This window comes from Suncus etruscus, chromosome 7 (genome assembly GCF_024139225.1).
Source record: "Suncus etruscus isolate mSunEtr1 chromosome 7, mSunEtr1.pri.cur, whole genome shotgun sequence".
Taxonomy (NCBI): Eukaryota; Metazoa; Chordata; class Mammalia; order Eulipotyphla; family Soricidae; genus Suncus; species Suncus etruscus.
The window spans coordinates 14,863,652-14,889,647 of NC_064854.1; the positions used below are offsets into that span (position 1 = coordinate 14,863,652).

Genomic DNA, 25,996 nt, shown 5'->3' on the forward strand with positions numbered 1-25,996 from the left:
AGGCAAATGCCCTCCTGCTGTGCTATCACTTCGGCCCCATTGCCACTGGTTTTCATGATCTTGAGAATCTTGGGTAACTACGTGGAGGTGAGCTCCCCAGCTTTGAGCTGGTACCGGACCCATGTTTTTTTTTTTTTTTTTTTTTTTTGTTCAGAGCAACTTACATAATCCTGTGATGACACAAAAGCTCCCCCACCCACCAACTCTCCCAGAGCCTGTGACAGGAAAACAGTTCTCTCTGGGCAGTACTCACAGACTCATCAAATCCAAGTCCCGAGTGTGTATGCCTGGGTACAAGACTGGGTTGAGGCTCCTATTTATGAGGTAGAAAGGGTACATACCCACCCATGCCTCCGAGCGCCTTTGGAGTAAAGGTTTCCCAATATCTGAGATCAGTGGCTTTACCCTAATCCTGTGTGTTCTGAGCCCCACCTCAGGAACAGGGACAGAAATGACAGCTGGGATTCAGGGGCCATTGGATTTCAGTGATTTCGCAAAATGCTAGCATTTGGCTGCTTAGAACAAGGACATGTGCTGCTCAGTCCCTGCAGTATGGGGGGTGACCCAGGCTGCCCCAGGCAGTGCACACGCTAACTAACTTAGGATGGACTGAGGTTTGATTCCTGGGTGTCCTATATAGTCTCCCAAGCCAGGAGTGATTTCTGAGCACATAGCCAGAAGTACCCAGGTGTGGCCCAAAAGCAAAAACCAAACAAAAAAAGAGTTGGGATCATTGGAGTGGGGTGTGGGCAGTCCCCAAAGCCCCCCCCCCCCCCTGAGCTCACAGCTGGTGTGGATGAGGCCAGTCCTCAGGGTAGGCAGTAGAAGGGCTGGGAGCTGGATCTGTCCCAGGTTGCAGGCTTTCGGGGCCACTGCTGCCCCAAAGAACACAGCCCAGAAGTCTGCTGGGTCTGCTCCAGGAATGGTCCTTGCCCTCCCAAGGCCCAGGAAAGCAATTTGTGACCCTATGTCTGGACTGAACCAAGGGATAGGACACTTGAGGCTCCCCAGCTCCTCTTGCATGAGGAAGGAAGCCATCTAAGGAAGTCAGGTTGAAAGGGGCTGTTCGCTACTCAATTAGAGACCACAACAACTACAAGAATGCCATTAGCAAGGGCAGGTTTATTGACTGACTAGCCAGGGCTGCGAATCATGTCAAAAGACAGAGGACCCGAGCCCCCAACAGCCCACCAAAATGGTTTGTATAGGGTTTAGGCTGTAGGGTTAAAGCCTATAGGGCATGGGGTAGGCAATGTCCAATGAAGAGTTCAATTTAGCTTTCTTCTCCAATTACGGCTCAGGGTTCAGGGTTCAGGGTGGGGGGCAGCGAGCTGTGAAGCAAGTTCGTTATCGCACATTCTGACTTTGCTGACGTAGGTTTACCCATCCTGCCAGACGTTTGATGATCGGCTGATTGGGGTGTGAACCACCTTGTGTCAGGAATATTTTGTTGGCACATCAGACATCTTATGATAAAGGAGAACCATCTTGTGTTAGGAACATCCTGTTGGCTCATCTGCACCCCGTGCCAGGAACATTCTGTTGGCACATCACACACCTTAGGGGGCTTTGACAAATAACAGAACTTTAGCAAGAGTTTAGCAAAAGTTTGACTTAAGCAAAAGTTTAGCAAAAGTTTAAGTTGAACAGGAGTTTGGATCAACCATTACATTATTGCTAGGCCTTAATTACTATATTCTAAACATACTTTTACCTAACTTTATTTATTTATTTATTTTTGTTTTTTTGGGTCACACTCAGCGGTGCTCAGGGGTTACTCCTGGCTGTCTGCTCAGTAATAGTTCCTGGCACGCACGGGGGACCATATGGGTCACCGGGATTCGAACCAACCACCTTTGGTCCTGGATCGGCTGCTTGCAAGGCAAACTCGCTGTGATATCTCTCCGGGCCGTAATTTTACACACACACACACACACACACACACACACACACACACACACACATATTGCAAATTCTATTTCCACAAGGTATTATCAAGGCCCAGCCTGATCGCAAAGGAATCATGACTGGGAATAATGTCCTCGTCTAGACTCTCCAGATGAACAGTGTAGCTCTGGGCATATGGGATAACATTCAACAATGTGTAATATTTTTGGAAGCTGTGGGCCCTGAGCCTGGAGGTTGGCAGTTTGGTTTCTGCCTTGCCTAGATGGTTGCAAATAGTCTCACTGGCTGAATGCGCTAGTTTGAAGGGAGAAGAAAATAGAATATCTCCTGACCAGGTAAACTAAGGATCCCCTTCCAGAATCTTCCAAAGAGGCAGTTCTCTGTTGGGTGATGACAGTGCCTGACCCAGGAGTGAGGCACCTTGTATCAGGCCTGCCCAAAGCCGAGCTCTGAGAACATGCCTGGAGCTGCGGCTCCTGTGAGGACAGCTGTTCCCAGAAGTGTGACAGTGTGTGTTCCTACTGCTGCCTGAACCACCACGCCCGCCCACAGGGGGCTGATTTTCTCCTGCCCCCACCCCTCCACCTGGCTTGGCAGGGAGGCTTGGGTGTGCCTCATGCTGTGCAGTGCTCACAGAGAGGCTAGAGCTCCCCGAAGCCCAGCCCTGGCCTCACTGCCATAGAGGCCAAGCAGTTTCCTCCTGGCTCCCAGGCCCTTCCCTGCCTCCTGGTGTCTGTCCCTCAGCCTGGTGGGGTGCAAGACACACAGGAGTGTTCTACCCCACCCCATGCTTCACTGTGACCTGCGTCATCAGCCATGTCACCCATTCAGGAGGGTGATGCCTCATGTCCCAGAAAAGCTGGTTCTTTCTCATGAGCTTTGGGGGATATTCCCACCCTTTGTGGGAACAGTGTGACCATAGGTTCTCATGGATGTCACTCGCGAGGTCTCTTTATTTTTGCTCTGAGTCTTTCTCAGCAAATGTAGCTGAGACTATCCTATGCCACATTTAAAACGTTTTTTTTTTTTATTCAAAGACAGTGATTTAGAAAGTCATCCAAATTTCAGACATATAATTTTGCATCATCAATCCTATCAGTATCAGCGATCATTCTTGGACAGGCTCGGGGGATCATATGTGGTAACGGGACTGAACCTGGGTTAGCCACATGAAGACAAGTGTATCCTTGCTGTGTTTTCTCTCTGGCTCCATATATAGCATTATTTCTGTGCAGGGGCAGGGACGGCTTTCCCACAGGCCACTCCTGTGATATCAGCCACTGGTCTGGCCCAGTGAGTGAGTGCTCAGGCTGGTGAATGGGGCCTGCCATAGCCCATGTTCTGTTGCAGCCACAGTGTGCATCGTCTTTCTCTCCCAGAATCTGGGGGACATGGGGAAAGAGCTCTTATGTTTCCTGGGCTTTGTCTTATTAATACCAAGTTCCAAAAGCTCCTTTGGGAGGAGGTTAGACAATAGCACAGCTAATAAGACTGTTGGCTTTATGGGAGTAACCAGGCAGGCCTCCATCCATGACATCCATGTGGTTCCGAGTCTTGCCAGGAATGGTACCTGAGTGCAGGGCTAGGAATAATGCTGACCAATAATTGATTTTTTGGATGGCTGTAAAGGAAGCCTGAAGGATGGCTAGGAGGGACGGATGAAAGGGCACTTGGGAGGGACTAATTGAAGAACATCCTTGAGGTCATGGTTTGGAGAATATTGCCTGGCTTGCAGAGGAACTTGAGCAAGTTTAGGGTGAAGGCGTCTTGAAATGGGGGTCTGGGCTACAGCAGGAAGCCACAGAGCTGGACAGAGGAGTCCAGTGGGTAACTGATTAAAGAACCATAGACTCAGGCTGAAGAGAATGTGACTGAGCTGGGGTGAGTTCCCAGTACTGTGGCTCAGATGATAAGAGAGTGTGCCAGGCAGGTGAAATATAGAGCCCTGACAAAGGAGAAGGGATCAGTGTGGACCTTAAGCCGGGGTACAGTAGGCAGGTGTGTCTCAGCATAGGAGATGTGGTTTTCTGGCATGAAAGATGGAGAAGCCTGTTGGTTGTGCACCCACCAGCTGCTCCTAGATGCCTGTGTGTCACTGAGCTCCAGACCTCTCTGCTTCCAGGGCCCACCAGTCCCTCTGCAGTTTGCTGCCACCCTTTATGCCTAGTCCTGGGGGGTTGGATTACTGTGGTCTTCTTGGGCAGTTCTCTGAATTTCCTTATTGACTCACCTTGCTTATATTGGCATGTCTGTCACTACACATCAGGACAGGATAATGGAGGGAGGTGGTAGAGACCCACCCATTCCTTGAAAGCTGGCTTCTCCAGGGTACCTGGAATGTGTTTGTGTGTTTAACAAAGAGCAAAACATTAGCAACTGTCACTGCTCCAGTATGTGAGTGCTGGTTTGCCTGGCTAGTCCTTCCCTTCCATGGTAGAATTGGTGTTTCTAAAGTTTGGATGTAGTATAATTGTAATATTAATCTTTAATTTTTATTTTATTTTATTTTATTTTGGTTTTTGGGTCACACCCGGCAGTGCTCAGGGGTTACTCCTGGCTGTCTACTCAGAAATAGCTCCTGGCAGGCACGGGGGACCATATGGGACACCGGGATTCGAACCAACCACCTTTGGTCCTGGATCAGCCGATTGCAAGGCAAACACCGCTGTGCTATCTCTCCGGGCCCGATATTAATCTTTATAAACTCAAGAGAATACATTCATGAATTCTGTGGAAGAAATATTCCTATTTTTGAGACAAAGACTATTCTGGGTCCTATTTTGAGGCCACAAGAAATACTCAAGCGTTATTCCTGACTCTGCACTAGGGAATCACTCCTATACTTAGGAGACCATATCGGATGCTAGGAATTGAACCCAGGTCAGCTATGTGCAAGGCAAATGCCCTCCCAATGCTTATGGCTTGGGTTGTGGGAGGATAATTCTAAATGTGAGAATTGGTTATTCTTCAAGTTTGCCTTCTCCCTTCACACACACACACACACACACACACACACACACACACACACACACACACACACACACACACACACACATGAAAACTCTGGGTCACAGATAGGTGCAAGTAACATCTTGTACATTTTATCAAAATGCCCTTCATTTGATGTGGAGGAATATTGTCCCAAATTCCTGTTCTGAAGCATATATTTTCATGGCTGTGAGTTTAGCAGTCACCAATGTTGCTGCTTTAGAGGCTCCAGGAGTGTCTATCTTGTGTGTGTGTGTGTGTGTGTGTGTGTGTGTGTGTGTGTGTGTGTTTGGGTCATATCCGGTGACACTCAGGCTCCTCTTGGCTATGTGCTCAGAAATCATTCCTGGCTTGGGGGACATATGGGACGCTGGGGGATGGAACTGTGGTCTGTCTTAGGTTAGTGCATGCAAGGCAAATGCCCTACTGCTCGTGCCACCGCTTCAACCTTACCAAAAAAAAATTTTTTTTTTTGGGTCACACCAGGCAGCGCTCAGAAATCCCTCCTTGCAGGCTACCGGATCATATTGGATACTGGGGTTTGAAACACCGTCCTTCACTTACCCTACCTCCATGCTATCTTTCTGGCCCCAAACAACATTTTAAATAGATATACTGAAAGGTAAAAGAAATATTAATTTTTTTCTCCACAGCTCACTGAGGACTCGCCCTTAACACCCTAGACCCCACCCCTTCCTAAATCCTAAAAACCTTGCCCTTAACCAAAAGATACATTTTAATTGTTGAGCTTCACGAGGACCCTACCCCTTCCTAAATTCCAAGGACTTGCCCTTGACATTTTAACTGCTGCAAACCTTATGACCCATGGTTATCTAAATCTTGCAAAAATGTAACTGAGCAAATGTCAAGTGTACCACCCAACTACCCTACTGTAACTTTCCACTGAAAAGTTATATAAAGGTTTGTTAAATCTGGTTCGGGGTGCTCATCCTCTGGCTTCTGCTAAGCCAAGTTGGGAGCCTGGCATATGCTGAATAAAACCCCTTGCTTTTGCATGGTCTCTGCCTCTTGGAGTCATTAGAGGAGTGCGTGTGGAATTCCCGACCTTAACAATATCTCCCTAATTAGATAAAGCAAAGACTAAAGCATTTATTTTATTGGAAACTACATATACAAATCACATAGTCTTCAAAAATTATTGTTCTTACGCGGGAAATAGAAAGCCTGTCTAGAGTACAGGCGGGATTTGGGTGGGGAGGAGGGAGATTTGGGACATTGGTGATGGGAATGTTGCACTGGTGATGGGTGGTGTTCTTTACATGACTGAAACCCAAACACAATCATGTATGTAATAAAGTTGTTTAAATAAAAAAATTATTGCTCTTAACTTTCCTAATTTGACATTACATTCAAGAAATAATCTGAAGACTAATTAACAAAGAATCTGTAAGCAGACATGTCTGTCCTAAGGTATTTATTAGAACAGAATTTTACAAATATTACTTATTAGTGGTACCTTCTCCAAGCTGCATGGCGAGAGTCAATAGTGTGCTGGAACTTGTGACCCTTTCTGAGAATACAGCTCTTGCAGCCTGCAAATGTCAGCCCTCACATCTCCCTGTGCTTGTGGATTGGTTTTGTAATCCACTGGATATCAGGATTTCTTCTAATAGCTTTATGGAATGGGTTGATGAAGATAACATCAAGGAATTTATATGTGAAATCTTCACCACCCAGTGAGAATTGAGTACTCTCAGAGCCCCACAGTAGGTCCAGCTCTTTCCTCAGCCACAGACTGAAGACTTCAGGCAAACTTGAGCTGGCTAACACCAGCCATAGGTTGCTCCCTTAGGCACTAGACCAGAGGTCTCAAACTCAATTTCCTGGGGGCCACAGGAGGCAAAGTCGGGGTGATACTTGAGTGCAAAGTCAGTAGTACGCCTTGAACATTGGGGTGTGTGACCCAAACAACTAAAACAAAACAAAACAAAACAAAACAAAAAAAAGATTCCTCTGGGGCAGGGCCACAAAATGTTGTACGGAGGGCTGCAAACGGACCACGGGCCTCGAGTTTGAGACCCCTGCTAGACGTTTGCAGTCACCACAGCGCACCCAATATGGTAGATAACAAACTTGCTTGGCCTTGTATCCTACTCTGTGTGCTTTATCCAGCCAGGTGGGCCATGGAGCCAATTGCAAAGCTGAGAGCTGGCAGTTCTGCCAGCAGCACATGCATAAGAGAAATCACATCACATCAGACTGCTTCTTCCTCCAGAGCTCCTGAATGTACTTGAAAGTGCCCATCTTGGGGCCGGAGAGATAGCATGGAGGTAAGGCGTTTGCCTTTCATGCAGGAGGTCATCGGTTCGAATCCCGGCGTCCCATATGGTCCCCGTGCCTGCCAGGAGCGATTTCTGAGCCTGGAGCCAGGAATAACCCCTGAGCACTGCCGGGTGTGACCCAAAAACCACAAAAAAAAAAAAAAAAAAAAAGAAAGTGCCCATCTTGGCTTACTGATGGCTGCTATTGCCTTCCTCACTACTTTTAATGTTCACTTAGGCCTTGTGTTTGAGGTCTTCCTAGCTTCTTACTTCCTTCCTGCTAGGGTCTTGAGGGGTTGGGATGGTCCAGCTGTGATCTGGAGAGGAGGAGAGTTGTCCGTTGAACAGGCATTTCTTACCTGTCCTCCATCTTCCTTTCAGGAGAGGCCCCTCTTCATCCCAAAAGGGGTGGTGGCACGCAGGAGGAAAATGGATACTGGAGAGCCCAAAAGGGAAAGGGTAGGTTCTCCTGATGGAGCACGGGGCAGAAAGGGCACTGCTGTGGTCCTGGGAGGGTGCCTGGTGTGCTTGGGCGACTGACCACAGTCTGTCTGTTCCTGCAGGAACGGGATCTGTAAGTGGAGATTACATTCTGGATTACATTACATTACATTACATTACATTACATTACTGTTACAAATCAGTGGGCTGGAGAGACAGCATGGAGGTAAGGCGTTTGCCTTGCATGCAGAAGGATGGTGGTTCGAATCTGGGCATCCCATATGGTCCCCCGAGCCTGCCAGGAGCGATTTCTGAGCGCAGAACCAGGAGTAGCTCCTGAGCGCTGCCGGGTGTGACCCCCTCAAAAAAAAAAACCCAAAACAAACAGCAACTAAAAAACCCCACAAAACATTACTGTTGCAAATCAGCCCTGGATGGGGCTGGATGATGGTGGGATGGAGGATGAGATTTTTCTCCTCCAGCTCAGACCTTGCATCTGCTATCTTGTTCAGCCTGCAGTTCTGAGGTGATAGCGGTGGGTAGAAAACTCACAGGATGTTAGGCTTCAGGAGCTATCAGCTTTATTCAGTGAATAAGGCTAAAGCGGGGGTGGGGGGGGGAAAGCCCCCACCCCCACCTTCCTCACCCTTGTTTAAATAGACAAGACTCAGGTATCACTCCAGGGTGGGAGCCGAATATCAAGCAAGGAACAATCCAATTTTCTATCACCAGGTCACACCCTAAGGTGGGTACAAGAATTGATTAGGGTAAGATCAGTGAGATAACAATCTTTTTTTTTTTTTTTTTTTTGGTTTTTGGGCCACACTTGGCGGTGCTCAGGGGTTACTCCTGGCTGTCTGTTCAGAAATAGCTCCTGGCAGGCACGGGGAACCATATGGGACGCCCGGATTCGAACCAACCACCCTAGGTCCTGGATTGGCTGCTTGCAAGGCAAACACCGCTGTGCTATCTCTCCGGGCTCGAGATAACAATCTTATGGAAATGTTTTCATATATAACACATTACATTATATTACATTACATTACATTTTGGGTCTCCAGAGTAAGTACTGGAGGAGTGGGACATGGTGGGGCCACCAAGCTAGGCAGGCTACACAGCCTCCTGCTCCTGAGGTGGATCTCTTGTGAGTGCTCTCGCCCTCCAGAGACACAAGCTCCATGTGTGTTGCTTGAATCCTGTTGACTGGCACATGTGCTCTGTTGTGTGAGAGATCCAGGGTGGCCTCTGAGGGCCTTTGAGGACATGTAGCACTGACAGTGCTGTATCTTCCCCTGCAGAGTACTGGGACTTCTTGAATTCCTCTGAGAAGCACGACAAGATACCTGAGGTCTGGGAAAGGCACAATGTGGCTGACTACATTGATTCAGACATCATGCAGTTTCGAGCCTCTGAGTCTTGTTGGGCTAACCTTCATGAAGAGGGTTTCCTGGGGTAGGCACTAGCCGTTGGCATGGACCCTGATGTGTAAGTCTTACCTCAGGTCTCCTGCCAGTGTCAGGTCTTGTCCTTGAGGGCCCATCACTCCTGTGTGTGTGCTCCTTTATTGGGTTTAGTCTGTCTGTCTGGGCACCCTCCCTTTTCATGGGGTCCATCTCTCTAGGCATCATTTGCCTTGCATCTTTTTGTTTTTGTTTTTGTTTTTGTGTTACACCCGGCAGTGCTCAGAGGTTACTCCTGGCTCTATGCTCATAAATCGCTCCTGGCAGGCTCAGGGGACCATATAGAGTGTCGGGATTCAAACCACTGTCCTTCTGCATGCAATGCAAATGCCCTACTTCCATGCTATCTCTCAGGCCCCCATGCCTGGCATCTTTTTTGGAGGAGGTACACCCTCAGGCACTCAGGTTACTCCTGGCTCTACACTGAGAAAACACTTGTGGCAGGCTCTGGGAAAGCTGGGGATAAAACCTGGTTTTGTCCTGCATTGGCTATGTGCAAGCCAAATGCCCTATTGCTGTGCTATCACTCCTACTCCATGCCTTGCTTCTTGTATGGGGTCTGTTTACTTGGCTGTCCTTCGCTTTTGTTCCTTTTTGGAGTTCGTCTGTCTAGGCACCCTCTGCCTTTTTATTGCTTCTCCCTTTCCTCAGACTCCCACTGTCCCTCATTGGTAGTCCCTATTGGGCTTCTTGTTTTGGATATGCTGCTCTGTGCATGCTTTTTTTTTTTGTGTTCTGGGCTCTCTGTGGGGTGGGACAGTTCAGAAGACTGGGGTGTGAAATGGTGGTGGCCCTCTGAGTCCGACTCATCTGCAATAAGTTCTAAGGAGCCCTGGATCTGTGGCACTTGCCGGGTGCAAGTGAGCTTGCTATGCTGGCTCCTCCATGCCTGTCCTCTCAGACCATGTCCAGGAATGAGCACTGACAGTGAGCCCACCCCACACCACATCCTGCCAGGCTGCAGGGAGCTCCAGTCCCTCAAGAGCTGGGCTTGTCTTGGTTCCATTGTGACTTAAAGAAATGGGAAGAGCTGAAGAAGGAAGAAGAGCCCAGAGTGAGTGACTGCAGTGAGTCTGAGAGTGACGACAAGGAGACTGCAAATATCTGGCAGCTGGCCAAGTAGATCCAAGAGAAGAGGAAGCTAAAAATCTTGGAGTCTAAGGAGAAGAACATGCAAAGGCCACTGATGCCGAAAACGGCACGAGTTGAGCTCCTGCTGGTCAGCTGGGATCCTTGTGGTTTTAGTTTTGAGACATACCTAGCAGTACTCAGCACTTAACCCTGGCTTTGCCCTCAGGAGTTACTCCTTTTTTGGAGAGCTCCCCAACACCCAGCAGTGTTAAGGAATCACTGCTCCTGACAGTGATAGGGGACCTTATAGGATGCCAGTGCTCAAACCTGGGTCAGCCATGTACAAGACAGGTAGATGCCTTTCCCGCTGCAGTGTCATGCTGGCCTCTTGTGGCTTCTGTGTCCTCTCTAGCTGGGTCTCTCTGGGGTCTCTCTGTGTCCTCTCTGTTGGGTTCTGCTATGCTGCAGAGCTGCAGGTTCCTAATAGTATATCAAGTTAGTGGATGTGGAGCATCGAGATGTGATCAGGGCTGAACCTGACCCCTGCATTGGTGGGTCTTCAGCCATCAGCTTCAGCTCTGGCAGCTTCTCTCCTCAGTTGCTTTTGTTTTGTTTGGGATTAGGGCTCATTCCTGGTGGTGTGGGGGCAGGGGCATACATGGTGCTAGGATTGGCTTTGCACACAGAAAGTACCTTCCCCTTTGGTCTGACTCCCTGATTCTGTCTGTCCTTGGCCACACTCCCACTGTCACAGGACAGTCCTATGATCACCTCCAGGTGAAAGGTAAGGAAGCTGTGTTGGCCACAGGGGAGCAGGGAGCCCTGCAGACTGTCAAAGCTTTGCTCTGGGTCCCTGGATCGCTGAGCCCTCCCTGTCCACACTGTCTATTGCACCCACAAGCTCCCCAGAGGCTGGGAAGGCTCCTCAATGAGATGGTAGACATACAGGAAGCGTGTATTCTTTATGGGATCAAGTGAGCTGTGTAGACCTGTGAGCATGTGACCAGGTGAACTTTGGTGCTGGTCTGGGTCATGGTAGACCTGTTTGGCTCAGTACTGACTGTCATGTCTTACAAGATTCACTTGCTCACAGCAGATTTTCTTGCCCCTTCCATGTCAAGCAAAACGTCATGGAGAGTGAGATGCATCTCCTTGGCGTTGACATGGATGACAAGGATAATGTGAGTGGTCAGGGATGTCTGGTCCAGACCCTGTGGGCTGCAGAGCTGGGGCTTCAAAATCAGGCTTGAACTTGATGCAGCTGGTGGGAGCACCTTTGAGTGTTGGTCCTCAGAACTTGAGCAGCTCCGGAGCCACACACTGTCTTCTCTTTACCCATCAGGGAGCTGTGGGCTGCACTCTGTGTCCTGTGACTCTTTGGGCTTGTCAAGGTTCCTTGTAGTTTTCACTACAAGTTCCGGGTAGTTTTCACACCCGGCAGAACTCAGGGATTACTTCTGGCTCTATGCTCAGAAATCCCTCCTAGCAGGCTCAGGGGACCATATGGGATGCCGTCCTTCTGCATGCAAGGCAAACACCCTACTGCCATGCTATCTCTCTGGTTCTGGTTCCCTGTATGTTTTGTCTATTTGCTTATTGCATATTATGATGGAAACATCTCTTTTCAGGTGAAGAAGTTAGTGAAAATACCAAAGACTAAAGAAAAGGAAGTTAGTGAAATACCAAAGACTAAAGAAAAGAAAAGTTGTGTTTCTAGCAAAAAGGACACAATGTAGGAGCCTTTCATGTACTCTGAATACTTTGATCTTCTTTTGTTGTTTTGGGGGCCACCAGTGGAACTCAGAACTAATACTGATTCTGTGCTCAGGGACCCACATGTGGTTTTGGGGGTTCAAACTACGTAGCAAGGCAAGTGGCTTACAGCTGGTCTTATCTCTCTAGCCCTTCTTTTATTTTTGCTTTTGTTTTTGTTTTTGGGCCACACCTGTCAGTGTTCAGGGATTGTTACTCCTGACTCTGCACTCAGAAATTGCTCTTGGCAGGCTCTGGTGACCATGTGGGTTGCCAGGATTGAACTTGTGATTGTCCCAGGTTGACGGTGTGAAGGCTCCAACCCTTCTTTTTCTTTCTTTGTTCGACCATACCTGGCAATACTCAAGGCTTACTCCTGACTGTACTGAGGAATCACTTTTGGTGGGTTCAGGGACCAAGGGTGCTGGAGTTCAAACTCGGGGAGGCTGTGTGCAAGACCAGTGTCTTCCCACTGTGTTCTCCCCATCCCTCGACTGTACTTCCTGTTAGGGTGGGCGAGCATCTTCTCTTTCAGCCATCCTTTCTGGCAGTGCTCCTCTCCAGATGGTGAAGGCCTCTTATTGTGTTTGTCCTTCAGTCTGTGTCTGAGCCTCGAGTTTGAACTTGTAGTGGTTGTCAGTGTGTGTGTGTGTGTGTGTGTTTATTTTATTTTTTGTCAGTGTGTTTTGACCTCGAATTGTTGGTGGGAGAGAGTCCTCTAAGTATAGAGGGAGCCTTTTGGTCAGGGAAAGCTGCTGCTGTACGTGGTGGGAGGAGCTATCAGCCTGTCCTGGTAGGTAGGACCATCACCCCACTGGAGACCTAACTGACCGGGCCCATTTTCATCTGCTGCTGTGTTCCCAGGCCTATTATATGGTCCAGGCCAGGAGGTCTTGCAGCACCACTAGGAAGAGGAATCGAGAAGAATCTATCCCACCCTCTTCTTTGGCCCGAAGCCAAAGTAGCTCTCGAACTCTATGGGACGTGTCAGGTCTTCAAGACGTCTAGGTGAGGCTGTTATGTAGTCAGCGAGTGTTCTCATGTTGGCGGCTTCTCCCTGTCATTTGGATGGGCACACTCCCTTGCTGAAACTTAGTTTATAAAGACCTTGTGAAAAGGGAAGTCTAGGAGAGCTTTGCAGTGTGTTCTACTAAGTGGGACCATCCCTGGTCATCATTAAGCTAAGAACAGAGGAAAGGGATGGGGAGAAACCAGAAATGTGTTGATAGAGAGGTCTGTGGCAGATTCTCCAGGCCTGGAACCGTGCCCTCTGTGGTCTTAGTGTAGGCCCTGCCTATTGAGTGCCCAGGTGGAGGCCAGAACCCCATTTGAAGGAAGGGATGGGCAAAGGTGCAGAACAACCATGCTTCTTCTCTCATTGGTGTAGAATCTCTGTTGCCTTTGGAGTTCCTGGGGGAAATGAGGCTACTGGGGCACTTATCATAGCAGTTGACTTGACTCAACAGAAGAACCCCTGTTTGACTGACTTGTCCTTTGTAGATGGTGAAGAAGGCCAAGACAATGATGAAGAAAGCTCAGAGGAAGATGAACCATTTGGGGAAGTAGGGGGAGGCTGACAGGCACGTGTTCCACATGAAGCCCAAACACTTAACTGTCAGGAAAGAGGAAAGCGGGAGAAAATGACAGCAGATAGGGCTGCCATGACACAGTGGCTTGACCAGCTGCAGGAAGAGCTACAGCAGCCAGAACCCCGTCACAAGCTGGTGCTTGGCCCTCAACAAACTAGGACAGACACTTCGAAGCTGTGCTGTTATTTGCATCTAATAGTTCTAATTGGGTTTATAAAACAAGAAAGATTTGATGATACAGGTTTGTTTTTTTTTTTCTTTTGGGTTTTGGGTCACTCCCAGCAGCACTCAGGGGTTACTTCTGGCTCTACGCTCAGAAATTGCTCCTGGCAGGCACAGGGGACCATATGGGATGCTGGGATTAGAACCACCGACCTTCTGCCTGCAAGGTAAATGCCCTACCACCATGCTATCTCTCCAGCCAGCTTGATACAGTTTTTATTTTATTTTTTGTTTTTGTTTTTGTTTTTTTTTTTTTTTGGGCCACACCCGGCAGTGCTCAGGGGTTACTCCTGGCTGTCTGCTCAGAAATAGCTCCTGGCAGGCACGGGGGACCATATGGGACACCGGGATTCGAAACAACCACCTTTGGTCCTGGATCGGCTGCTTGCAAGGCAAACACCGCTGTGCTATCTCTCTGGAACCAGTTTTTATTTTTTAAATATGGAATGCTTCACGAATTAGCCTGTCACCTTTGACTCAGGGGCCATGCTAATCTTCTCTGTATTGTTCCAATTTTAGTATATGTGCTGCCGAAGCGAGCACTTGATACAGGTTTTTTTTTTTTTTTTTTTTTTGTTTTTGGGCCACATCCCTTTGATGCTCAGGGATTACTCCTGGCTATACGCTCAGAAATTGCCCCTGGCTTGGAGGGACCATATGGGATGCCAGGGGATCGAACCACTGTCAGTCCTATGGTAGCGCTTGCAAGGCAGACACCTTACCTCTAGCGCCACCTTCCCGGCCCCGATACAGGTTTTTTTTTTTTTTTTTTGGTTTTTGGGCCACACCCGTTTGACGCTCAGGGGTTACTCCTGGCTATGTGCTCAGAAATTGCCCCTGGCTTGGGGGGACCATATGGGACGCCGGGGGATCGAACCGCGGTCCTTCCTTGGCTAGCGCTTGCAAGGCAGACACCTTACCTCCAGCGCCACCTACCCGGCCCCGCGATACAGGTTTTTTAATGGGAAAAGAAAAAGCAATACTTGGACCATGCAAAATAAGACCTTTTGAAAGCAACAACCTGAGACCAGAGACATTATATGAGGGCATAGCACTTGCCTTGCTTGCAACAGACGCTGCTTCTATCCCTGCCATCCTGTATGGAGCCTGAGCACTGAGCCAAGTATGGCCTCAAAACTTCCCTTCATGGGCCAGAGTGATAGCACAATGGTAAGGCTTGTGCCTTGCATGTGACCAACCTGGAACTGAAGTGGGTTTGATGCCCGGCAACCCATATGGTATCCCAAGCTTTTCAGGTGACTTCTGAGCACAGAGCCAGGAGTAACCCCTAAGCTCTGCTGGATGTGGCCCCCCCCCAAAAAAAAATTTCCTCCAAACTCAAAAAAGTGAGCTGCAAAGTATGGATAATACTTCTCACTGCTAGTCCAGTCAACATCTGACTGCTCATGGTCCCCAGAACACAGCCAGAAGTTGCCCCTCAATTCCGTGATTCCTATTAGGTGTGGCCAAAAATAAGAGTAAAAACATTGAGAAGGCAGCTTGGCAGTAGACCCCAGGCCTCACTACTTGCTTGGGGTTTTATCCCTGGCATAAGAAAGAATGCACTCTGGGTAGCTTATTTAGCATGCAGCTGACCTGGGTTTGAGTCTCACTACATGTGGTCCCCTAAGTCTACCAAGAGTAATTCATGAGTCCAGAGTCCAGAGTCAGGAGCACCGCTAGAAGGATCAGAAGGTCCTGAGCACTGCCAGGTGCAACTCAAAACCAAAACCAAACAACAGATCTTTAAAAATTGGCTCCAAAACTAAGAGAAAGAAGAAATAGTTGGGGCCAGAGCAATAGCATAGCAGGTAGGGTGTTTGTCTTGCACATGGCCAATTGGTATGATTCCTGAAATTTTTTTTGTTTGTTTTGTTTTTGGGTCACACCTGGCAGTGCTCAGGGGTTCCTCCTGGCTCTACGCTCAGAAATCGCTCCTGGCAGGCTCGGGGGTCCATATGGGATGCCGGGATTCGAATCACCATCCTTCTGCATGCAAGACAAACGCCTTACCTCCATGCTATCTGTCTGGCCCCTGGGATGATTCCTGAGTTCCATATTGTCCCCTATCTTGCCAAGTGCTGCCAGGTGTGGCCCCCCCCCCCGAAAATAGTGAGCAATAAAAAAGCAAGGTTTATGTGCTTGAGTGGACGCAGAGGCGCTTTCAGCTTCTGTCCCTGAGCTTTTACTAGTGATTGCCTTGGGCTGCTTTAGATGGAAGAGAAGTCTAGAAGACGAGGGTCATTAATTCTTTTCAATTTCTTCCTCTTGTGTTATAAATTGTGGTCAGCTTGGGTAATTGGGAAAAAATAATTTGTTGTTTCTTCTTTTTTCTTTTTCTTTTTGTTTTTGAGCCACACCCGGCGGTGCTCAGGGGTTACTCCTGGCTATCTGCTCAGAAATTGCTCCTGGCAGGCACGGGGAACCATATGAGACACGGGGATTTGAACCAACCACCTTAGGTCCTGGATCAGCTGCTTGCAAGGCAAACGCCATTGTGCTCTATCTCCGGTCCCCCAATTTGTTGTTTCTAAGGCAGAAAATAAAATGTCTCCAACACTGCGGACGTCACTCTTGTCCTTATCGTTTAGGTGTTTTGCCTATACCCTGGGCCTATTTTGTGCCTGGAAGTAACTGGCCTGGGGTGTGAAAGGCTTGGGCAAAAACCACGATGAAACTTGGGGGCAGAAACCACAATGGCCTTCACTGGTCTGCATCTCCCCTGCTGCTGTCAGACTGGCTTGGGTGCCTCTAGTCTAGGGAGTTCTTCACGCATGGGCTCATGCAGAAGCCAGAGTGACACATTCTCTGGTGCTGAGTAGTAGCCGCACCGGAAACCGTGTCTGCACCTGTTGGCCAAGATCTGCCTCTAGGGGGTGCTGCTCCTCCTTTCAAGCAGGGCTAGCTGCTTGAAACAAAACTCAGCTGGCACTGCTCCACCAGACCTTGGGAGTCCCATCTCGAGTCCTATGGTCTCTGAGGACTAGCTCCTGTTGCCCTTCTGCCCAGTTTCTATTGGCCTCCACAGCCTGCAGAGAACCATCTCATGGTATCTACAATGGAGTCAGTCTCCATCATGAGCTGGGACGACATTTCACCATTGGCACAGGCTCAGTCAGAAGGTAATTGCTGATCTGTCACAGAGATGCCTGGCCTTTCATCAAGACACACAGCTGTGCTTTTCTTTGTTTACCGCTGATGTATCCCTGTGGTCCCCCAGCTCCACCTGGAGTGATCCCCAAGTCCTTAAAGGAAAGGGTCTCAATGGACAATACACTGGTTTCTGTGGCAGTGTTGAAGGCAGAGGAACCTCTCCACATTCATGCACAGCTTTTTCCGTTATTGGTACCTGAAGCGGAATCTTCTGACACTATAGTTCTCTACCTTGATTTGGTTGGCTTGATTTTCGGGCCATACTGGAAATGTTCAGGTGGGCTAAAGGTAGCATATGTGGTGCCAGGGGTTGAACCTGTGTTGGACATGTGCAAGGCAAATTCCCTACTCACTGTCCTATTACTCCAGCTCAAAATTTTTTGAAAGATATGGTGGAATTATTGAGGCTGAATTGGGGCTCATCCTGTTAATAACTAAATGCTACTAGTATTCCTCAGAAAACACTTTACCTCACAGCCAGCAAAAACATGTTCATCCTGCTCTTTAGCATGGAAGTAGGTATTAAGACTCAAGTTTGGGGTCAGTAGAAATGACCTCGTGCTGGCCATCTCCCTGCCTGCTTGGCCCTGTCCAGAACCCAAAGATTGGCTGAGCCTGGTGCATTTGATTGGTTTTTATTTTCAAGGAAGCAATTTCATACATACGATAGAAAATTGAGACAAGCATTGAAGCAAAAGAGTTTCACCCTAGAGTTACTCAGCATGTTCATGAATTAAAATAGTGATTTTTCTTTTCCTGGTTAATTGCTGTTTGAATCTGAACACAGTTTTAATAATAATAATTGAATGTAGATCTTTTAATCATTTTGGTTTTTGGACCATGCCTGCTGGTGCTAGCTCTGGGTCCAGGGACTGCACCTAGGCAACTCGGGACCATATGGGATACTGGAGTTCACACTGGTTTTGGCCGCATGCAAGGCAGCTCCCTCCCCACTATACTATCAAAGCCTCTATTTGATGTGACCAGGTAGGTATATCTTGGTTAAGTACTGGCATGAGGTTATAAGCTGTTTTCTAGCTGAGCTGGCATCTGCCACCATCTCCTCTCAACCTTCTCAGGCTGTTATTTCATGGCAGATCTCTCTAGTGAGGCAGCAGAAAGTAGGGGCTCAAGGTCAGGGCATCTGACTGTACAGTATCCCGGGAGAGGTTGGGGGACCTGGTTATCCCTATTTAGGCTGGATCCCTCAACAGCACAGTGGGAGGAGAATTGCCAGAGCTAAGCTGTAAGGGCAGGAGCATGGAGCTGTCAGCTGAAAGACCCCCAATAAGTGCAGAAAAGGCTATTTTGGAGCTGGCGACTGAGCTGTGGTGGGGGAGGCAGGTGTGAAGCAGGCTTAGACTGTGTCAGGGGGCAGGGACCCCACTCCGCCCTCCATCGGGGGCTGGCCAGGGCTGCGTGTGCCTTCCGGCCTGTGGATGGTGTCAGGCTCCACAAACTGGGACACATCCTTCAGGTGTTCCCACCAACGGAACAGGTAGCCCTCAACAATGGTACGGAACCAGGGTGTGACCCGCTCCTGGCCCTTCGCTGCCCTGTCCAGGAGCTCGGCCAGCTGCTCCTTGTTCATGTAGTGGTAGCTCTTGACTTCCCGGGGATCGGGCTTCACTGTGAGGTTCTTCCTCACGAACAGGAGGTAGCCCACTTCGTGGTCCCCCCAGACCTCGTCAGACGGGCTGTGGTGATACATCCGAGACATGAAGATGATGTCCTGCAGGCAGATCTGGGGGGACAGGGCTGTGTGAGAACCATCTAGGCAGGTGCTAGGCCATCACTTCTATCCTGTACCCAGGTACCAGCGAGAGTTCAGGGCAGTATAACCCCATTTCACAAGCACTGCATGCAGGGACAGTGTCCTAGAACCCACAGAACAGGTACCTGATCTGGGGGAATTCCCAGTTCTGCCAGCAGCCGGCGTAGGGCTGCTCGCCGCACTCCCAGCTTGTCCTTGTCCTCACACTCTTCTGGGGTGAACAGTGGGTGACTGGAGCATGAGTCGGAGAAGTGGCCTATGGGAGGGGGCTGTTTGCATGAGCAGTCCCAGAGGTCATCCCTCAGGAGTGTCCCATGCTACCCATGTATCCCACTACCCTGCTCAGGAGCTCTGGCAGCTTCTCTCATCTCCTGAGCCCTGGTGATGGGTGGGTGGTGTGTGGCCTCCCTGTCAGGGCCTCTGGCGACACCCACCTGGGAACGTGTACTTGGCGTCCGATCTCTGCTGAACCAGGAGCTCATCATCTGTGTTGAAGATAACCACGGAGAAGCCTCGGTGCAGCAGTCCTGGTGGCAGAGGGTCACCAGGTCATCAGAGGTCACACTCCAGTCCTGGAAGGACTGTCTGCAGAGGGTGTTATTCCCACTGGGACAGGAGTGAGTCTCCATCTTCCTGCGCCCAGCCTAGTGACTGCTGTTTCTGCTGCCCAGGGCAGTGATGACCTCTTTTTTTTTTTTTTTTAGGTCACACCCGGCAGTGCTCAGAGGTTACTCCTGGCTGTCTGCTCAGAAATAGCTCCTGGCAGGCACGGGGGACCATATGGGACACCGGGATTCAAACCAAGATGACCTCTTGCTGGGCTCAGTCTACAGACACTATAGTGGGCACTGCCTGAGACAGGCCCCCGAAGGAACTCACAGCCCAGTGCTACCCATAGCCCCCCAAGGACCTGCCTTTGTCGATGTTCTCCCGAAGATGGCAGTTCTTCTTGGTCTCAGCCCCGAGGATGCGGTCATTTTCATCAATGACAATGCACATCTCATCCAGCCGCTGCAACTGCAGCTCATCCAGGTGGCTGGCAGCCGACATTCCTGCAGATGGCATGTGGTGTGTCCTGGGTGCTGCTGGCAGTGCAGCTGCCAACCTACAAGTGCTACATGATGCCCAGGGACTCCCCAGTGACCACCCATATAGCCAAGCTGGGAGTCCCCATGAGACCACAGTTGGTGGCTCCTGTTCCTTCTCTCAGTACCCATGGCTGAGTCTGTCCAGCAGTATCTATGGCCCAGCCATCTGTGCTGGAGGCACCAGGGCTGGGCCACTAGTATTTATTTATTTATGTATTATTTATTTATTTATTGGACACATCCGGCTGCACTCAGGTTACTTTTGGTTCTACTCAGAAATCTCTCCTGGCAGGCTTGGGGGACCAATTGGGATGCCTGGAATCAAACCAGGAGTCTGTCCTGTGTTGGCCATGTGCAAGGCAAACACCCTACTGCTGTGCTATCGCTCTGGCCCCATGGGCCACTGGTTTTCAAGAACTCAGGAATCTTAGGTAGCTACACGGAAGTGAGCTCTCCAGCTTTGAGCAGTACCAGGACCCATGCTCTCTGTTCAGAGCAACTCTCAGACTCCTGTGGTGACACAGAAGCCCAAATGAGCTCCCCACTCCCAACTTCCCCCTCACCTCTCCCAGAGCCTCTAATGGGAAAACAGGTCTCCCTGGGCAGTACCCACAGACTCACCAAAGCCAAATCCCGAGTGCGGATGCCTGGGTGCAGGATTGGGTTGAGGCTCCCTATTTATGAGCTACAGAGGGTACATACCCACCCATGCCTCCGAGCTCCTTTGAAGTAAATGTTTCCCAATATCTGATATCAGTGGCTTTACCCTAATCCTGTGTGTTCTGAGCCCCACCTCAGGGACAGGGACAGAAATGACAGCTGGGATCCAGTGGCCAATGGATTTCAGTGGTTTCACAAAATGCTAGCTTGGCAGTTAGAGCAAGGACTCAGGGACATGGTCTGCTCTGACCCTGCAATATGGGTGGTGAACCAGGTGCCCCAGAAGTGGCTCAGGGATCCATGTGGTGTCAGACAAATCCAAGTCAGGGGCAGGCAAGTGTCCTAATCCCTATACCATCCCTAAACCCCCAGTGACATACTTGGGGGGTTTGGGTCACACCTGCTGGTTCTCAGGGTTTACCCCTGGTTCTACACTCACCATCACTTCTGGAGGGGCTTGGACAACTCTGTGTTGTGCTGGATATCAGGCCCTGGTCGGTCAGGTGCCAGGCCAGCACCCTTCTCTCCACTGTCACTTAAATAAGCCATAACCTTATAAAAATTCCCTGGACAAGGTGCACTGAGATAGTGGCAGAGGTTGCAGACTCAAGACCCGTTCAAAGAGCCCACATTGTCCAGAGACCAACTTTTAAAACAACACGGGAAAACTCAACGAAAGGCAAAAGAATGTTTTAGAAAGGGGCCTGAGGGCCGGAGAAATAGCACAGCAGTAGGGTGTTTGCCTTGCATGCAGCCTACTCGGGTCCGGATCTGGGTTTAATTCCTGGCATCCCATATAGTCCCCGTAGTCTGCCAGGAGCGATTTCTGAGCGAAGACCTAGGACTAACCCCTGAGTGCCGCCGGATGTGACCCAAAAACCAAAAAAAGGGAGGGAGAGTGATATCACAGTGGTAGGGCATTTGCCTTGCAAATGGCCAACCCAGGATGGACCCCAGTTTGATTCCCATCCTCTCATATGATCTCTGAGCCTGCCAGAAGTAATTTCTGAGTTTGAGCCAGTAGACCTGAGCAACACTGGGTGTGACCCAGAAACACAACAAAAAGAATGCTAATGCTAAAAAAATTAATTCAAGTGTGGTAACATGTCAGCTGAAAGCTTTTGATTTGATGGAATAAAATTCCATGAAATAGACTTCTATGCAAAACCCCAGGACTGCAACTCAGGCCCACCCTAACACCCACTCTTGGGATTAGGTGGAGAGATGATTAGGTGGGATTAGGTGAGCAGGGCTTAGCAAGTGGGGGCCCTGTGGGGGAGCACGCCTGTGTCTGTGTTTGCACCCGTGTTCAATGCAGCAGTGTCCACAGCTGCTAAAACATGGACCTCACTCATGAGTCCTTCCCTGCTGGAGGAAGGGATTGATAAGTGGTCTCTGTATATGGACAATGAAAGAGCTGTTTGGCCTTAAACTTGGAAGAAAATGCTGCCACTGGAGATGACATGGAAGGACTCTGAAGCATTCTGCTTCACGGGAAGACAAATGTAGTGTGATCTTACTTTCTCTGGAATCTACGTGAACACAGGGAGGGCTGGGGAGGAGCAGAGTCAGTGAAAGGGCAACCTCCCCATCAGAAGAGAGTTGGGGAAATCAGAGTGGTCTGGCGTTTGCCTTGCATACAGTCAATCCAGAACAAAAGGTGGTTCAAATCCCAGCATCCCATATGATTCCCGGAGCCTGCCAGGAACGATTTCTGAGTTCAGAGCCAGTATTAACACTTGAGCACTCCGGGTGTGACCCAAAAACAAACAATAAAAGAGTGGGGGTGGGGGGAGAGCAGTGGCACAAGCGTAGGGCACCTGCCTTGCACATGCTAATTTAGGATGGATTGCAGTTCGATCCCCAGTTGTCCCATATGTTCCTCCAAAACCAGGAGCAATTTCTTAGTGCATAACCAGGAATAACCCCTGAGTGTCTCCTGGTGTGGCCCAAAAAGCAAAAAACAAAAACAAAAAAGAGTTGAGGTCCTCGGAGTGGGATGTGGGCAGCTCCCAGACCCTCCACTGAGCTCACAGCTGATGGGTTCTCAGGAGCGGTGGTAGAAGAACTGGGAGCTGGCTCTGTCCCAGGTTGCAGGATGTGGGGGCAACTGCTGTCTCAGAGGACACAGCCCAGGACTCTGCTGGGTTGCTCTGGGTTTGCCCTTCCAAAGCCCAGGAAAGCATTTTGTCACCTTTTGTTTGGATTAAGCAGAGGGACTAGGGCACGTGAGGCTCCCCAGCTCCTCCTGCATGGAGAGGGAAGCCATCTAAGGAAGGAAGCCAGGTGTTAGCAAGGCCCAGCCTAATTGCAAAGATTAACTGGGAATGATGGATCCTGGTCTAGACTCTCCAGGTGAACAGTGCGGCTCTGGGCATATGGGATAGCATCGGATAATGTGTAATCTTTTTGAAAGCTGTAGGTCCTGAGCCTAGAGGTTGGCAGTTTGGTTTTTGCCTTGCCTGGATGGTTGCAAATAGTCTCACTGGCTGAGTGCGCTAGTTTGAAAGGAGAAGAGAATGGAGTATCTCCTGACCAGGTAAACTAAGGATCCCCTTCCAGAATCTTCCAAAGAGGCATTTTTCTGTTGGGTGATGACAGTGCCTGATCCAGGAGTGAGGCACCTGGTACCAGGCCTGCCTGCAGCGGGGCTTTAAGAACAGGCCTGGGCCCGGAGAGAATAGCACAGTGGCATTTGCCTTGCAAGCAGCCGATCCAGGACCAAAGGTGGTTGATTCGAATCCCGGTGTCCCATATGGTTCTCTGTGCCTGCCAGGAGCTATTTCTGAGCAGACAGCTAGGAGTAACCCCTGAGCACCGCCGGGCGTGGCCTAAAAACCAAAACCAAAACCAAAAAAAAAAAAAAAAGAACAGGCCTGAAGAAGGCCAGAGAGATAGCATAGCATAGTGGTAGGGCGTTTGCCTTGCAAGCGGCCAATTCAGGACCAATAGTGATTCGAATCCCAGTATTTCATATGGTCCCCGTGCCTGCCAGGTGCGATTTCTGAGCAGAGAGCCAGGAGTAACTCCTGAGCGCTGTCGGTGTGGCCCCCATACGAAACAAAACAAGAACATGCCTGGAGCTGAGGTTCATGTGAGGACAGCTGCTCCCAGGAGTTGACAGTGTGTGTTCCCACTGCTGCCCCAACCCCCAGGCAGGCCCACAGGGAGCTGTATTTCTCCTGCCCCACCCCTCCACCTTGCTTGGCAGGGAGAGAGGCCTGGGTGTGCCCCGTGCTATGCAGTGCTCACAGAGAGGCTAGAGCTCCCCACACTAAGCCCAGGCCTTACTGTTATAGAGACCAAGCAGTTTCCTCCTGGCTCCCAGGCCCTTCCCTGCCTCCTGTGCTTGTTCCTGGGCCTGGTGGGGTGCATGACACACCCCAGACTTCACTGTGACCTGCGTCATCAGCCATGTCACCCACTGAGGAGACGGACGCCTCATGTTCCAGATAAGAAAGTTCTTCCTTGTGAGCTTTGGGCGATATTCCCACCCTTTTTGGAACTGTGTGACAGTAGGTTCTCATGGATGTCACTCATGGGATTGCTTCATTTTTGCTCCTGAGTCTTCCTCAGCAAGTGTAACTGAGACTATTTCATGCCACATTTAAAAAATATATTTTTTATTCAAATACGCTGATATACAAAGTCATTCATGTTTCAGGCATACAATTTCTTTTTTTTCTTTTTTTCTTTATTTAAACATCTTGATTACAAATATGATTGTGATTAGGTGTCAGTCATGTAAAGAACACCTCCCTTCACCAGTGCAACATTCCCACCACCAATGTCCCAAATCTACCTCCATCCCACCCCACCCCCACCTGTACTCCAGACAGGCTTTCCAGTTCCCTCATTCATTCACATGATTATGGTAGTTCTCTGTGTAGTTATTTCTATAACTGCACTCACCACTCTTTGTGGTGAGCTTCATGAAGTGAGCTGGAAGTTCCAGCCCTCCTCTCATTGTCCCTGAGGATTGTTGCAAAAATGACTTTTATTTTTCTTAAAACTTGTAGATGAGTGAGACTATTCTGCGTTTCTCTCTCTCCCTCTGACTTACTTCACTCAGCATGATAGATTCCATGTACATCCATGTATAGGAAAATTTCATGACTTCATCTCTCCTGAAGGCTGCATAATATTCCATTGTGTATATGTACCAGAGTTTCTTTAGCCATTCGTCTGTTGAAGGGCATCTTGTTTTTTCCCAGAGCCTAGCTATTGTGAATAGTGCTGCAATAAATATAGGTGTGAGGAAGGAGTTTTTGTGTTTCATTCTTGTGTTCTTAGGGTTTATCCCTAGGAGTGGAATAGCTGGGTCAAATGGGAGCTCAATTTCCAAATTTTGGAGGAATCTCCATATCACTTTCCATAGAGGTTGGACTAGATGGCATTCCCACCAGCAGTGGATAAGAGTTCCTTTCTCTCCACATCACAGCCAGCACTGATTGTTCTCATTCTTTGTGATATATGCCAATCTCTGTGGTGTGAGATGGTATCTCATCATTATTTTGATTTGCATCTCCCTGATGATTAGTGATGAGGAGCATTTTTTCATGTGCCATTTGGCCATTTGTATTTCTTTTTTTTTTTTTTTTTTTTTTTTTTTGGTTTTTTTGGGCCACACCCGGCGGTGCTCAGGGGTTACTCCTGGCTGTCTGCTCAGAAATAGCTCCTGGCAGGCACGGGGGACCATATGGGACACCGGGATTCGAACCAACCACCTTTGGTCCTGGATCGGCTGCTTGCAAGGCAAACACGCTGTGCTATCTCTCCGGGCCCTCTTTTTTTTTTTTTTTTTTATCAAAGTGTCTATTCATTTCTTCTCCCCATTTTTTGATGGGATTAGATGTTTTTTTCTTGTAAAGTTCTGTCAGTGCCCTGAATATTTTGGATATTAGCCCCTTATCTGATGGGTGTTGGGTGAATAGTTTCTCCCACACGGTGGGGGCTCTTGTATCCTGGGCACTATTTCTTTTGAGGTACAGAAGCTTCTCAGCTTAATGTATTCCCATCTGTTGATCTCTGCTTCCACTTGTTTGGAAAGTGCAGTTTCCTCCTTGAAGATGCCTTTAGTCTCAATGTCATGGAGTGTTTTACCGACGTGTTGTTCTATATACCTTATAGTATCAGGTCTGACATCAAGGTCTTTAATCCATTTGGATTTTACCTTCGTACATGATGTTAACTGGGGGTCTATGTTCGCTTTTTTGCAAATGGCTAACCAGTTCTGCCAGCACCACTTGTTGAAGAGGTTTGCCCTGCTCTATTTAGGATTTCTTGCTCCTTTGTCAAAAATTAGGTGATTGTATGTCTGGGGAACATTGTCTGAGAACTCAAGCCTATGCCACTGATCTGAGGGTCTGTCTTTATTCCAATACCATGCGGTTTTGATAACTATTGTTTTGTAGTACAGTTTAAAGTTGGGGAAAGTAATGTCTCCCATTTTCCTTTTCCCTAGGAGTGCTTTAGCTATTTGAAGGTGTTTATTGTTCCAGATGAATTTCATAAGTGTTTGATCCACTTTTTTTAAAGAATGTCATGAGTATTTTTAAGGGGATCTCATTAAATCTGTATAATGCTTTGGGGAGTATTGCCATTTTAA

The 25,996-nt window shown here is 48.9% G+C and overlaps 1 protein-coding gene, 1 non-coding gene and 1 pseudogene across 2 annotated transcripts; all 3 read right to left on the reverse strand.

Annotated features, from left to right (window-relative positions):
* Positions 1–6,363: 6,363 nt before the first annotated feature.
* On the reverse strand, positions 6,364–7,161 carry LOC126014194 (60S ribosomal protein L15-like; annotated as a pseudogene).
* Positions 7,162–14,148: 6,987 nt separating this feature from the next.
* LOC126015283 (U6 spliceosomal RNA) lies at positions 14,149–14,256 on the reverse strand. Its single transcript, XR_007498163.1, has one exon. It is a non-coding gene; the product is annotated as a U6 spliceosomal RNA (small nuclear RNA).
* A 3,538-nt stretch (positions 14,257–17,794) lies between these two features.
* LOC126014195 (isopentenyl-diphosphate delta-isomerase 2-like) lies at positions 17,795–19,690 on the reverse strand. Its single transcript, XM_049777521.1, has 4 exons — positions 19,555–19,690; positions 19,112–19,167; positions 18,766–18,957; positions 17,795–18,610 (listed from the first exon to the last, which is right to left on the reverse strand). Exons 1-4 carry the CDS (start codon positions 19,688–19,690, stop codon positions 18,224–18,226), a joined length of 771 nt encoding a protein of 256 aa, XP_049633478.1. The 3' UTR covers positions 17,795–18,223.
* Between the last annotated feature and the right edge of the window lie 6,306 nt (positions 19,691–25,996).

Bases quoted from the DNA above. Each gene is read 5' to 3' on its own strand.
- LOC126014195 (XM_049777521.1), bottom strand. From the start codon at position 19,690: ATGTCGGCTGCCAGCCACCTGGATGAGCTGCAGTTGCAGCGGCTGGAT. The intron at 19,168-19,554 runs GCAGGTCCTTGG...CTCTGCCACCAG, and splicing joins TCGGGAGAACATCGACAAAG to GACTGCTGCACCGAGGCTTC. The intron at 18,958-19,111 runs GTTCAGCAGAGA...ATACATGGGTAG, and splicing joins ACACAGATGATGAGCTCCTG to CATGGGACACTCCTGAGGGA.